The sequence below is a fragment of the Oncorhynchus tshawytscha genome, linkage group LG01 (assembly GCF_018296145.1).
Source record: "Oncorhynchus tshawytscha isolate Ot180627B linkage group LG01, Otsh_v2.0, whole genome shotgun sequence".
NCBI lineage: Eukaryota > Metazoa > Chordata > Actinopteri > Salmoniformes > Salmonidae > Oncorhynchus > Oncorhynchus tshawytscha.
The window spans coordinates 24,984,768-24,998,855 of record NC_056429.1 but is presented as its reverse complement, the minus strand read 5'-3'; the positions used below and the strand labels follow the sequence as shown (position 1 = coordinate 24,998,855).

General features: G+C 45.0%; 1 protein-coding gene across 1 annotated transcript in view; it reads right to left on the bottom strand.

The window, feature by feature from the left end:
• Positions 1-14,088, bottom strand: part of LOC112248279 (xenotropic and polytropic retrovirus receptor 1 homolog) — a 92,900-nt gene that overhangs the window by 8,073 nt on the left and 70,739 nt on the right. Inside the window, exons 4-10 of the mRNA XM_024417181.1 lie at positions 10,316-10,533; positions 9,068-9,217; positions 5,844-5,927; positions 4,981-5,062; positions 4,606-4,793; positions 4,157-4,336; positions 1,059-1,227 (exon numbers count right to left, since the gene is read on the bottom strand). Coding sequence (XP_024272949.1) covers positions 1,059-1,227; positions 4,157-4,336; positions 4,606-4,793; positions 4,981-5,062; positions 5,844-5,927; positions 9,068-9,217; positions 10,316-10,533 — 1,071 coding nt within the window. The remainder of the gene's footprint in view (positions 1-1,058; positions 1,228-4,156; positions 4,337-4,605; positions 4,794-4,980; positions 5,063-5,843; positions 5,928-9,067; positions 9,218-10,315; positions 10,534-14,088) is intronic.

Genomic DNA, 14,088 nt, shown 5'->3' with positions numbered 1-14,088 from the left:
ACTTTTGAATTGTGGGTGTTTATTTTCTGTTCTGTGTGTTGTTGCACCATTCATGACTGTTCGTTTGTCGTGTATTGTTTTTGTTTCAGTATTCATTCTTTATTAAATGACAATGAATACTTACCACGCTGCACCTTGGTCCTCTCTTTCTCCCGACGATAACCGTTACATTGGGGCTAAGACAGTCAATTACAAATAAGTCTGACATAATGTCTCGTCTCACCACCACGGAACGAGATGGGTGTGCTTGATGCACGTCGCGTCGGAACTTCTCTAAGTCAGGGGGCGTGGTCAACAGTGCGCACCTCATCTCTGCTGTCACATCCAACCTGGATCAATATCTGGTTTTAATGTAGACAAGAGCACTGCTGAATCCAGATTCACACAGATATGAGCTGGCGAAGGGTACCATGAGTTGTAATGCTCTGAGGGAGACGGCAGGGTATTCCCTTTCTGTCAGGAACCAAATCCTCTCCGTAATGACCCGTGAATGCTTTGTATTTTTTCAGAATTTTGGAAATTCTTCCGCCACCCCATTTTCATACAGGCATCACTAGTTTGGAAACCGCTGCCCTATACACTGGTCTTGACGAGAGGGGAAAAAACTGTTGGGGGTGTTCTCTTCTGCACTGTTCAACCAATCCAGTAAATGTTGAGGAGGAGTTAAGATGGAGTGTCGCCTGAAAACCGTAACATCCAGTTGTTGGGGACTCGGCAGAGGCTAGCTGGACCCAAACGTTTCCAATCAATTACCTGGCTACTGATTTGTCAGGCTGCGGACTACTAAGGAGAACCATTAATGACTCATTTCACAGACAGACAGAACAGACAGACCCCTCTGAACATGGACAACAGTGTCTATTGACCGGAGTCAGATCGAGCTAAACCATTTAGACTCCGCACATATTTCCCAAACAAAACTGTTAAAAATGAGTTCAAACAGAGCTGATGAGCCAGCATAATATACAGGTAACATACATTCAGCTACTACCTCACTCCAGTCCTGTACTTAGACCATAACTAGTACCTAGCTAAAGGGAGCCAGTGCTCTAACTCACCGTTGAACATGGGCAGGAGGCCTTTGCGGTCGGTCCATTTGAGCTCAAAGCTGTAGAAGCAGATGAGATACTCCAGGTCCATCAGTACAATCACCAGAGAGTTGAGCTGGTCGGCCAGCCAGAAGTCTGCAAACTCCACGCGGTGGAACGGCGCCGTGAACACACGGAACTGGGAGACAGATAGATGTATTAGTCCTATACAAGATACAGGATTAAATACATATGCTAACACTGAAAGGGGGGAGGGGTTGCATTGCTTATTGAAATAGCCTGAGGTTAGGAAAACATTGACAGCTCTTCTGTCTAAAGTATACCTCTGCATACTAATACTACTAGAACTCCCATGCTTGTCTCACATGAAGGCAAAACAGACAGTACAAATTAACAAAAGAGAAGGGACACACCTCGGCTCCAACCGTGTACACAAGACTTCAACATGGAGGAAGCTCATTATCATGCAGCTAATGAGGCTGTCATGTACAGGGTATTAGAGCAGTGGAAGGGGAGAGGGCAGAGCAAAATGAGCTGGAACGTGTTGAGGGCATGAGCCCTGAAGCAACCAGCAGTCCTTGCATCTCCCTACAGTAAATGAACTGGTGGATACGTATGGAAAAGCCTAACGAGGCTCTAGTTGGAGTGTGTCAATCTCATTCAACAGGGCCGTCGCCACACCAGCAATAGTATCGCTGACACACACAGTATCCAACCTGACACACCACACATGCCCTAAATATGTCTGGGATCAGCACCGGGTCCGCTGAAGAGCAGTGCCTCTGCAGCGGTTTGATTTAATATAGTCTAATAAGATTGGGTTAACTAGTGTTTCAGGTATGGTTTTTGTTGGGACTGGATTATGTTATCTGGGGTCTGTGAATGAGACTGTAGCTGAATGGGAATGATCCTCTCACCCTCTTGCTTCCAGGTCAAGCCTGACATTTCACCAGCCCCTCTCTCTGAATGCTCTGCTGCCTCACCATGCAGCCTCACCATGCAGCCTCACCATGCAGCCTCACCATGCAGCCTCACCATGCAGCCTCACCCAGTCCCCATATTGTCTCAGCCGCAGTATTGATTCAACCTGTTATATACCAAAGCATTCGGAAAGTATTAAGACCACTTCCCTTTTTCCACATTTTGTTACGTTGTTCTAAAATGGATTCAATACAAAAAATCCTCATAAATCTACATACAATAGCCCATAATGACAAAGTGAATACAGGTTTATAGAATTTTTTGAAAACGTATTAAATAGCTTATTTCTATAAGTATTCAGACCCTTTGTTAGGAGACTCGAAATTGAGCTCAGGTGCGTCCTGTTTCCATTTATCATCCTTGAGATGTTTCTACAACTTGATTGGAGTCCACCTGTGGTAATTTCAATTGATTGGATATGATTTGTAAAAGGCAACTGTCTATATAAGATCCCACATTCTTAAATGGAAGATGTTTGGAACCACCAAGACTCTTCCTAGAGCAGGCCGCTTGGCCCAACTGAACAATCGGGGGAGAAGGGCCTTGGTCAGGGAGGAGACCAAAAACCCGATAGTCACTCTGACAGAGCTCCAGAGTATCTGTGGAGATGGGAGAACCTTCCAGAAGGACAACCATCACTGCAGCACTCCGACAATCAGGCCTTTAGAGTGGCCAGACGGAAGCCACTTCTCAGTAAAAAGGCACACGATAGCCTGCTTGGAGTTTGCCAAAAGGCACCTAAAGGACTCTCAGACCATGAGAAAGATGATTCTCTGGATTGAACTCTTTGGCTTGAATGCCAAGCGTCACGTCTGGAGGAAGCCTGGCACCATCCCTACGGTGAAGCATGGTGGTGGCAGCAGCATGCTGTGGGGATGTTTTTCAGAGGCCGGGCCCTCCAGACAAGTCAGGATCGGGGCAAAGATGAACGGAGCAAAGTACAGAAAGATCCTTGAGGAAAACCTGCTCCAGAGTGCCAGGACCTCAGCCTGGGGTGAAGGTTCACCATCCAACAGGACAACAACCCTAAGCACACAGCCATGACAACGCAGGAGTGGCTTTGGGACCTATCTCTGAATGTCCTTGAGTGGCCCAGCCAGAGCCCGGTCTTGAACCCGATCGAAAATCATTGGAGAGACCTGAAAATAGTTGTACAGCGACGCTCCCCATCCAACCTGACAGCTTGAGAGGATCAGCAGAGAAGAATAGAAGAAACTCCCCAAATACAGGTGTACAAAGCTTGTAGCGTCATACCCAAGAAGACTCGAGGCTGTAATTACTGCCAAAGGTGCTTCAACAAAGTACTGAGTAAAGTGTCTGAATGTTTATGTAAATGTAATATTTCAGTGTATTATTTTTTATACATTTGTAAAAATGTCTATAAACCTGTTTTTGCTTTGTCATTATGGGTATTGTGTGTAGATTGATGAGGCAAATTTTTTTTAATCCATTTTATAATAAGGCTGTAACGTAACAAAATGTGGAAAAAGTCAAGGAGTCGCAATACTTTCCGAATGCACTGTATGTGTGCTAATGAAGGATTTCTACATGTCAATCTATGTCCTTATTGATCTCCACAACATCCCAATCGTACAAAGACATCCAGAGGATAGAAATGATTTTAAATGTATTCATTGCGTAAACGAACACACCAGGGAATCTGTCTCGCTTTGTTCCTTGATTTTGGTTAGCGCCTGTGTTCAGTGTGGGTGTGTGCATCTCTAGAATGGTGCACAGGCCCAAGTGGGGCACAATCAGAGCTGGAGAGGGCTGGGGATGCTTGGGAGATGGGGAAGGTTGGAGGAGCAGCATACTGATGGATCCATCCCTGTAATGATTGCACAGTCACAGTCGCCACATCCCCAGGGACACGCCTGTATCCTATTATCCCCCACCCCACTGGCCTCTGTCTCACACACACACTGAATCCTCCTAACCCCCATCACCAAAGCCACTAAACATCAGACAAAGAAAAGAAAAGCCGAATACATGGAACACAATATAGAATGTGAGATAGGTATCAAATACAGTGTTGTACACACACAAACACCAGTTGAGACAGGTTTCATTGTACTGATATAATATCATCATTATATTGCAGTAGTTCCAGTGGAGAAGGAGCTCACCAGCAGTTTGAGCAGCCAGAAGCGGGACTTGTAGTAGCCAGTCTTGAAGGGGTTGATGAGGAAGAGGAGCATGAAGCCGTAGAGGATGAGAGGGTTGACCTGCATGGGCAGCATGGTGTACTCAGAGTACAGACAGGACAGGATGCTCAAACACCACAGCACCCCCAGGAAACCAGCAATCTACAGAAGACACAAACGCATTAAACTATCAAATTCTCAGTAAATGTCCTTTATAAAGCAGTATACACATTGTCCTTGGAAATATGATCAGGAAAAAAACCCCTAGTGTATGTCTTCAGATGAGTATTGATTATTGACCATTTTTTATTTCCATTATTCAGGGCATTCTCGCTCCGGTGGTCACACAAGAGGATGTCTTCTCTCCATTATTTTCACTACTGTCTGAATTCTTGCTCATTATCCTTGTGCATCCCCTGGTTCTCCCTTACCTCAAACAGGTGCTGATGGGAGAGGTTGCTGCGAGGGTTCAACTCGAAGATGAGCACGTGGTTGACCCCCGCCTGGCGCCAGCCGTAGGTGTTAATGCCCAAAAGGAAGAGGAATTCAATCAGCAGGAAGCCACCGCGGTAGATACGCACCAGAGGCCACACGTTCTCATACCGGATGAGTACAGCACCTGAAAAAGAATAATAGCAATTCGATCATGTCAATCTCCTTCAAATATCTGAAGCTACAATACAGTATGCAAAACTAACTTGAGTTCCCCCTAATGCCAAGTCTAAATTGTAAGCCTCATTTCCTCTGTATCTGTTATCTAACCCCCAGTAAAAAGGCCTTAATAGCATGGTTGTGTGTGAACATACCAGTGAGGAGGAAGGAGATAGCGAGGACTATGAAGACCCCACAGTAGAGGCCAACGCGGAAGGTAGTCCAGGCTAGAGCAGGCTGCAGGAAGGAGCAGAGAATGACAGAGATGAGCAATTACCAGTTACTACACCTGCGTGACTGCAAGTCTTCTAGGCTCCACTGTAATGTCAGGCACACAGCTGGAGAACCGCACTAGGCATTTACTAATTCATTTAGCTTGACAGATAGACACACTTATCCAGGGAAGCAGAAACCTTTTTCTGGTTGTGCTGCAGTCAATTCAATGCACGGTATAGAAAGAGTATATTAAAGCGTGTTATCATCAAGTACTTTGGTGTGTGCTAAAAATACAAGTCATATAAAGGTGCCCACGGGGAATCTGGACAAGCCATTTGGATCTAGCACAATTCAGGCTGGGCATGACATTGATATTAATACAGCTATAAATCTGAGGGATATGTGATGGGGATGCATTTTCTCATCCCCTGTGGAAAAAGTCATTTGTCCGGCCTAGTTTGGAGAGCCTCTTACAGGATCAATACTGTGGGGATAAATACACACACACACACACACACACACACACACACACACACACACACACACACACACACACACACACACACACACACACACACACACACACACACACACAGCAGGAAAGAGATGAAGAGTGGGAAGTGCGTTGAACTGTCATACAACGTTAATGTTGATGAGATGCTGACACGTGCTGGAATTATGGCGGGATAGATCTAAAAGTGATTGGTTAATGGTCCACTAACTAAAATACACACTATACTGACTTGCTATCCCCCTTTCCCTTTCCCATTCTAATAAATCTATGGTGCAGTCACTCTCTCACCTGTGCTGCCCCCAGTGGAGGCACTCTCAGCCTCTTCATGGCTTTCTGACGGTCCCCTCCCTCCAGCTCTGTGGTCACCAAAGCCTGACAAACACACAACAAAGACATGTCAAAGGGAGGTCTATTACTCAAATAGAGGGGGGGATTCAAATAGTCTGGGTAGTCATTTGATTAGCTGTTCGGGAGTCTTATGGCTTAGGGGTAGAAGCCTCTTGGACCTAGACTTGGCACTCCGGTACCGCTTGCCATGTGGTAGCAGAGAAAACAGTCTATAACTAGGGTGGCTGGAGTTTTTGACCATTTTTAGGGCCTTCCTCTGACACCACCTGGTATAGAGGTCCTGGATGGCAGGAAGCTTGGCCCCGGTGATGAACTGGGACGTACGCACTATCCTCTGTAGTGCCTTGAGGTCGGAGGCAGAGCTGTTGCCATACCAGGCAGTGATGCAACCCGTCAGGATGCTCTTGATGGTGCAGCTGTAAAATCTTTTGAGGATCTGAGAACACATGCCAAATCTTGTCAGTCTCCTGAGGGGGAATAGGTTTTGTTATGCCCTCTTCACGACTGTCCTGGTGTGCTTGGACCATGTTAGAGATGTGTACACCAAGGAACTTTAAGCTCTCAACCTGCTCCACTACAGCCCTGTTGATGAGAATGGGAGCGGGTTCGGTCCTCCTTTTCCTGTAGTCCACAATCATCTCCTTTGTCTTGATCACGTTGAGGGAGACTTTGTGCACCACACGTTCAGGTCTCTGACCTCCTCCCTATAGGCTGTCTCCTTGTTGTTGGTGATCAGGCACTGTTGTGTCATCAGCAAACTTAATGATGGTGTTGGAGTCGTGCTTGGCCGTGCAGTCATGAGTGAACAGGAAGTACAGGAGGGGACTGAGCACGCACCCATGAGGGGCCCGGGGGTTGAGGATCAGCGTGGCAGATGTGTTGTTACCTACCCTTACCACCTGGGGGCGACCCATCAGGAAGACTAGGATCCAGTTGCAGAGGGAGCTGTTTAGTCCCAGGGTCCTTAGCTTAGTGATGAGTTTTGAGGGCAATATGGTGTTGAACTCTGAGCTGTAGTCAATGAATAGCATTCTCACATAGGTATTCCTTTTGTCCAGGTGTGAAAGGGCAGTGTGGAGTGCAATAGAGATTGCATCATCTGTGGATCTGTTGGTGCAGTATGCAAATTGGAGTGGGCCTAAGGTTACTGGGATAATGGTGTTTATGTAAGCCATGACCAGCCTTTCAAAGCATTTCATGCCTACAGACGTGAGTGCTACGGGTTGGTAGTCATTTAGGCAGGTTACCTTGGTGTTCTTGGGCACATGGACTATGGTGGTCTGCTTGAAACATGTTGGCATTACAGACTCAGACAGGGAGAGGTTGAAAATATCAGTGAAGACACTTGCCAGTTGGTCAGTGCATGCTCGGAGTACACGTCCTGGTAATCCGTCTGGCCCTGCGGCCTTGTGAATGTTGAGCTGTTTAAAGGTCTTACTCACATCGGCTGTGGAGAGCGTGATCACACAGTCGTCCGGAACAGCTGATGCTCTCATGCATGTTTCAGTGTTACTTGCCTCGAAGCAAGCATAGAAGTTATTGAGCTCGTCTGGAGCTCGTCGTGTCACTGGGCAGCTCTCAGCTGTGCTTCCCTTTGTAGTCTGTAATAATTTGCAAGCCATGCCACATCCGACGAGTGTCGGAGCCGGTGTAGTACGATTCGATCTTGGTCCTGTATTGGCGCTTTGCGTGTTTGATGCTTCGTCGGAGGGCATAGCGGGATTTCTTATAAGCTTCCAGGTTAGAGTCCCGCTCCTTGAAAGTGGCAGCTCTCAGTGCGAATGTTGCCTGTAATCGACAGCTTCTGGTTGGGGTATGTACGTACAGTCACTGTGGGGACGACGTCCTCGATGCACTTACTGATAAAGCCAGTGACTGATGTGGTGTACTCCTCAATGTCATCGGAAGAACCCGGAACATATTCCAGTCTGTGCTAACAAAACAGTCCTGTAATTTAGCATCTGCGTCATCTGACCATTTTTATTGGCTTCCTGCTTAAATTTTTTGCTTGTAAGCAGGAATCAGGAGGATAGAATTATGGTCAGTTTTGCCAAATGCAGTGCGGGGGAGAGCTTTGTATGCATCTCTGTGTGTGTAGTAAAGCTGGTCTAGAATTTTTTCCCCTCTGATTGCACATTTAACATGCGGATAGAAATTAGGTAAAACTGATTTAAGTTTCCCTGAAATAAAGTCCCCAGCCACTAGGAGCGCTGTCTCTGGATGAACGTTTTCCTGTTTGCTTATGGTGTTATACAGCTCATTGAGTGAGGTTTTAGTGCCAGCATCGGTCTGTGTTGGTATGTAGACAGCTACGAAAAATACAGATGAAAACTCTCTAGGTATATTGTGTGTTCTACAGCTTATCATGAGATTCTCTACCTCAGGTGAGCAAAACCTTGAGACTTCCTTAGATATCGTGCACCAGCTGTTGTTTACGTATATAAGCATAGGCCCCTGCCCCGTGTCTTATCAGTGGCTGCTGTTCTATACTGCCGATAGAGTCTATAACCTGCCAGCTGTATGTTCTTAATGTTGTCGCTCAGCCACGACTCAGTGAAACATAAGATATTGCTGTTTTTAATGTCCCGCTGGTAGGATATACGTGCTTTCAGTTCGTCCCATTTATTTTCCAGCGATTGAACGTTAGCTAGCAGGACGGAAGGCAAAGACAGATTAGCCACTTGTTTCCTGATCCTCACAAGGCACCCTGATCTTTTTCCGCAAAATCTCAGTTTCCTTCTCCAGCGAATGATGAGGATCTGGGCTGGTCAGGTGTCTGTAGTATATCCCTCCTGTCCGACTCATTGAAGACCAACTCTTCATCGAATCTGAGGTGAGTAATTGCAGTTCTGATGTCCAGAAGCTCTTTTCGGTCATAAGAGACGGTAGCAGCAACATTATGTACAAACAAGTTACAAATAACGCAAAAAAAAAATACAAAATAGCATGGTTGGTTTCATTGTAACCATCATGAAACGGTTAGAATGCAACACAACATATTCAATGAGAGTCAAAGACCAGGATCAGACTACGCTAGAATGAGGAATTTGCCCTATCATGATTGTACCTAGCTAAAATAGCTGACAGAGTAAACATGGTTGGAAAATAGTTAACCTCAAGAATGCCTAGACATCCAGAGCCATGGGCTTCGGTTCCATACGTACCTCTGTCTCAGAGATGAGCTGAGTGATCTTCTTACAGGTGTAGAAAGGGGCCACCTCCACATGGGCCACACGCCAGTCAGCCCCGCGGGGGGTCTCCAGGATCTTATCATGCTTCTTCAGGATTTTACGGAAACCTGTGAAGTTCAGATTCTGGGAGAAAGACCAATCCTGGGATTAGGGTTAGGGAATTGAATTGAGCAAGAGCTGCAGAGAAACATCAACAGGAGACAATGTCTGAAAGGTTATTCTGCTGAGATAAAGAGAGAAACAGAGAATGAAATTGACACCAATAAAGAGATGGATAGAGAGAGACTGAGCTGTAGAAAGACATGTTATGCTTATAGCAGCATCAAACAGAAAGAGAGGGTGTGGAGATAAGCTGACTGGGTCTCACTTGGTAGTTATGCAGCAGGATGAGGCGGAGCTAGTATCTAGGGGTAGTATGCAAGGTTTAGGGTTAAGGGTACTAACTTGGTAGTTCTGCAGCAGGATGAGGCTGAGGTAGTATCTATGGCAGGTGTTTGCAACAGGCGGCCCATAAACGGCCCGCAAGTCATTTTTTTGGAGCCCCCCAAAGGTTTTTTGAGAATTTTAGTTTTTGGTCAAAAATATTTTCCATCAACAGGAATTCAGATATTTATTTATTTAGGAAATCTGTTCCCAAGTATTCCTACTAATAAAAAAAGAGACATACATTATGTGATCATGTCTCAATGTAATCAAGGTATGAAATTATTGTTATTTTTAAATACAATCTCTTTTTGGGCTTAGTTGTGGTCAATTTGCAGTGTACAAAGTATTATAGTTATTACAATTCCCCGAACCTCCAACAAAAATCAACCCGCGGCTGAATCTAGTTGTCTAACCCTGATCTAGGGTTAGTGTGTATGCTTTACATTTAAAGGTACTTACTTGGTAGTTATGCAGCAGGATGAGGCGGAGGTAATATCTAGGGGTCATGTGTAGGGTTTAGGGTTAATGGTACTAACTTGGTAGTTATGCAGCAGGATGAGGCGGAGGTAGTATCTAGGGGTCATGTGTAGGGTTTAGTGTTAATGGTACTAACCTGGTAGTTCTGCAGCAGGATGAGGCTGAGGTAGAACTCGGAGAAGGCCAGCTGCAGGTCCTTGATGTTGTGTAGGGTTAATGGTACTAACCTGGTAGTTCTGCGGCAGGATGAGGCTGAGGTAGAACTCGGAGAAGGCCAGCTGCAGGTCCTTGATTTTGTGTAGGGTTAATGGTACTAACCTGGTAGTTCTGCAGCAGGATGAGGCTGAGGTAGAACTCGGAGAAGGCCAGCTGCAGGTCCTTGATGTTGCGGTGTTTGCAGCGTTCCTCCTGGGACAGGTGGAACACCGTCTTGCGTTTGCGGAGGCCTGGGGCATTGCTCTCACGCTGCGCATCCAGAGACGACTGCAGCTCATTCTGCAGGGTGGCGAAACGCCTCTGTGCTTCAGCAAGTTTCTCTGCAGGAGGAAAAATATGGAAAACAACTGAGTGAGCAACAGTGTCGTGGCTGCAGTATGCCCAAGATAGAACTCTCAACAGCCCTGCAGGAAGTCCAGTCGAGAGGTAAACACTCCTCTCCATTACGGGGGAAGCGGAAGGGGAGTATTAAGTTCTTTAGACATGTAAATGCAGCCCTCAGCAAGCCCATTACCAGGGTCAGAACAATGTTAATTTCCCTCCTGAGAGAGGGACAGGGAAGAACCTGAGTGCATCTGGAGCATGGCCCACATTCTCCCCACCTTGCCTTGGCCTCACCCAGCCTCACTGCACCCTAGTCCCTTTCCCACTACCACATTCCTGGACTGGACTCCTCAAGCCAAGCTCTGACACATTTTGACACATATCCTCCACTGTCCCCTCAGCCTCGGGCTGCACTCTGCAGCCCACCACACATCCTATTCATAGGCAAAGGCTGAAGACGGATGCTTTTGGAATAGACCTCCTCAATCCTGATTCACGACTAGACCACCTAGTCAAAGCGATGGTAGTGGCCTAGCACCGTCTCATGTTGCCCACGGTCAGTGAGGACAGGGGTGTTACATTAGGTGCAGTGGGTTCAATGGTTACTTTACCGCTCAGTTGCACACACAGCCTCTGGATTTCACAGGAATGCCTGAATAGCTGTTCTTTTGATTGCTAAAATTAGAGTAATCCCTCACAGAATAACAGGTAGATTATGTCACTGTCTACTCTGTCCAGAGGACCTCCTATCTGCTCTGCATGGATCAAGTCATGACATAACATGAGGCGTGAAAAAGTCCAGACTCACATACTTTACCTAGGTAGGAAGAAATTAAGCCTGATTAGATGTGTGTACAAACAAAGGTGGTAGATATGTATGCAGGTTGAAGAGACTAATAGAGGCTTTAATGTCTGAACTTTGCCAGGAAACCCCACAGGTAAAATATTGTCTCTAGAGTCTATATTTGAGGATACATACAAATATTTTAGATATAGTGACAGCTCTTAACAGAGACTGTGTTGTGCTTCTGTTTTTCTCCCTGGAATAGAGTTAAGTCATCATGGAGCAGTGAAATTAAGGGGGTCGATGACCCCTTTCAGAAGAGAGAAGCTGCTTGCCACAGCTCTCTGCGGAGAAGAGGAGTCTCTTATGTAAAACTCACACATTGAACACAACATGTAAAGAGGGAGATAACGCTGTCTATCCAGCAAGATTCAGTAATTGCTTGTTTCATCCCAACATCCGGCTAGGAGGATTGAGAGGTTATGATGCTGCAATCTGGAGTCATGTGTGAAGTGAATGGCTGGGTTACATGACTGTTAATAAGACCCAACACTGCTGAAAACAACCCTCCCTAAAGATTTCATTATAGCCTACATCGAGCCAGACTGCATTCAATTATAATAATGCCTGGTGTCTAGCCTTGACTTACTCAGACGTCTGCTGGATATGCTTAGGGACTGTTCGCAAATTACTATGGGGTAGTGCTGAGCGATTAGCTGAACATTTGAACATTTCTTTCATAAAAACATTTTGGGACCAACATTGGTTCAATTATTTGTAACCTTTATTTTAACAGTCAGTTAGGAACAAATTCTTATTTACAATGACGGCCTACATTTGAATTGCAATTTTATTTTTTTGCACAGTTTCTCTATAGATAAATCATATGATGCCCGAAATGTGTGATGTAGTAGGGAGTTGTAGTTCACAACAGGCCAATATTCTACATGATGTGCAGTTCAAATCAAATCAAATCAAATTTATTTATATAGCCCTTCGTACATCAGCTGATATCTCAAAGTGCTGTACAGAAACCCAGCCTAAAACCCCAAACAGCAAGCAATGCAGATGTAGAAGCAAGGTGGCGAGGAAAAACTCCCTAGAAAGGCCAAAACCTAGGAAGAAACCTAGAGAGGAACCAGGCTATGTTGGGTGGCCAGTCCTCTTCTAGCTGTACCGGGTGGAGATTATAACAGAACATGGCCAAGATGTTCAAATGTTCATAAATGACCAGCATGGTCGAATAATAATAAGGCAGAACAGTTGAAACAGGAGCAGTAGCACATCCAGGTGGACTGGGGACAGCAAGGAGTCATCATGTCAGTTCATTTTGAACAACTATTTTTACTGACTCGAGAGTCATATTTGTTTTTCTGAGTAACTCATTCATTTTAGATGTTAGTTTGACCTGATAGTGAAGGTTGAAATGAGCCCTACAGCAGGAGTAATACACGCGGCATCACTACTTTAGCCAGAAAACATGGTAATTACCTACAATGACCATAATCCATTGCGTACCTACTTGTCCGGTCTGTGTTTTTTTTAATGCCTGCTACAGGAGTACACGCGATCAAGAGGGATAGCGGGGTATCTGTATGAATCAGAAAGTTACATTTAGGACTTTTTAAGAGGTTTTATTGCAACTTGGAATGCAGATTTCGAGGTCTGCGAGCGCCACACACGTGCTAATGTTCCACTCCAGAAATAAGCACAAAAACATTTTAGCAAAAAGTTGTATTTTTACGGCAGTCTCTTTCACCAAAGACTATACATGGTTCATAGTGTATTATCAGGCAGGTGTGCTATTTTAGCAAAGTGGCTAGCCTATAGATGGCTGAAATATGGGGTTGCCTATCTAACTGCATTTGTTTAGGCTACCCCAATGGGCTAGTCAATAGCTAACCTTAGATCACAAACTAAGTGTTGTCGCAATAATATTATTTTGACTTCGATACAAATGCCAGCTTAATATAACGATACTCAATATGATTCCACTGTGAATTTTCTTTCTCAAAGTCAAATATTACACCTCTGTTACTGTAAAATCATGCGGTCAACTCTCCATCTGGAGAGCCAGGTTACTAGGTGCAGGCTTTTGATCCAGCCCTCTCAAACACACCTGTCAGCTCCAGTTGAGCAGTTGATTGGTAAAAATCTGGATTGTTAGAGCAGGCCTGAAACAAAAGTATGCAGTACACACCCAATAGCTCCCTTGGAGGGAACTATTATATGCTATAGCCTAACATTAGAACTACAACCAAACATTTGATTTTAAAAAACACATTCCCGTATTCAGTGAATCAGGTATATAATGGCTATACTTCAAATCCAAATAATTTTATTGGTCACATTTGGCCGCCTTTCGTTCCAGTTCTCTGCTGCCTGTGACTGGAACGAATTGCAAAAATCGCTGAAGTTGGAGACTTTTATCTCCCTCACCAACTTCAAACATCTGCTATCTGAGCAGCTAACCGATCGCTGCAGCTGTACATAGTCTATCGGTAAATAGCCCACCCAATTTTACCTACCTCTTCCCCATACTGTTTATATTTATTTATTTTTCTGCTCTTTTGCACACCAATATCTCTACCTGTACATGACCATCTGATCATTTATCAATCCAGTGTTAATCTGCAAAATTGTAATTATTCGCCTACCTCCTCATGCCTTTTGCACACAATGTATATAGACTCTCTTTTTTTCTACTGTGTTATTGACTTGTTAATTGTTTACTCCATGTGTAACTCTGTGTTGTCTGTTCACACTG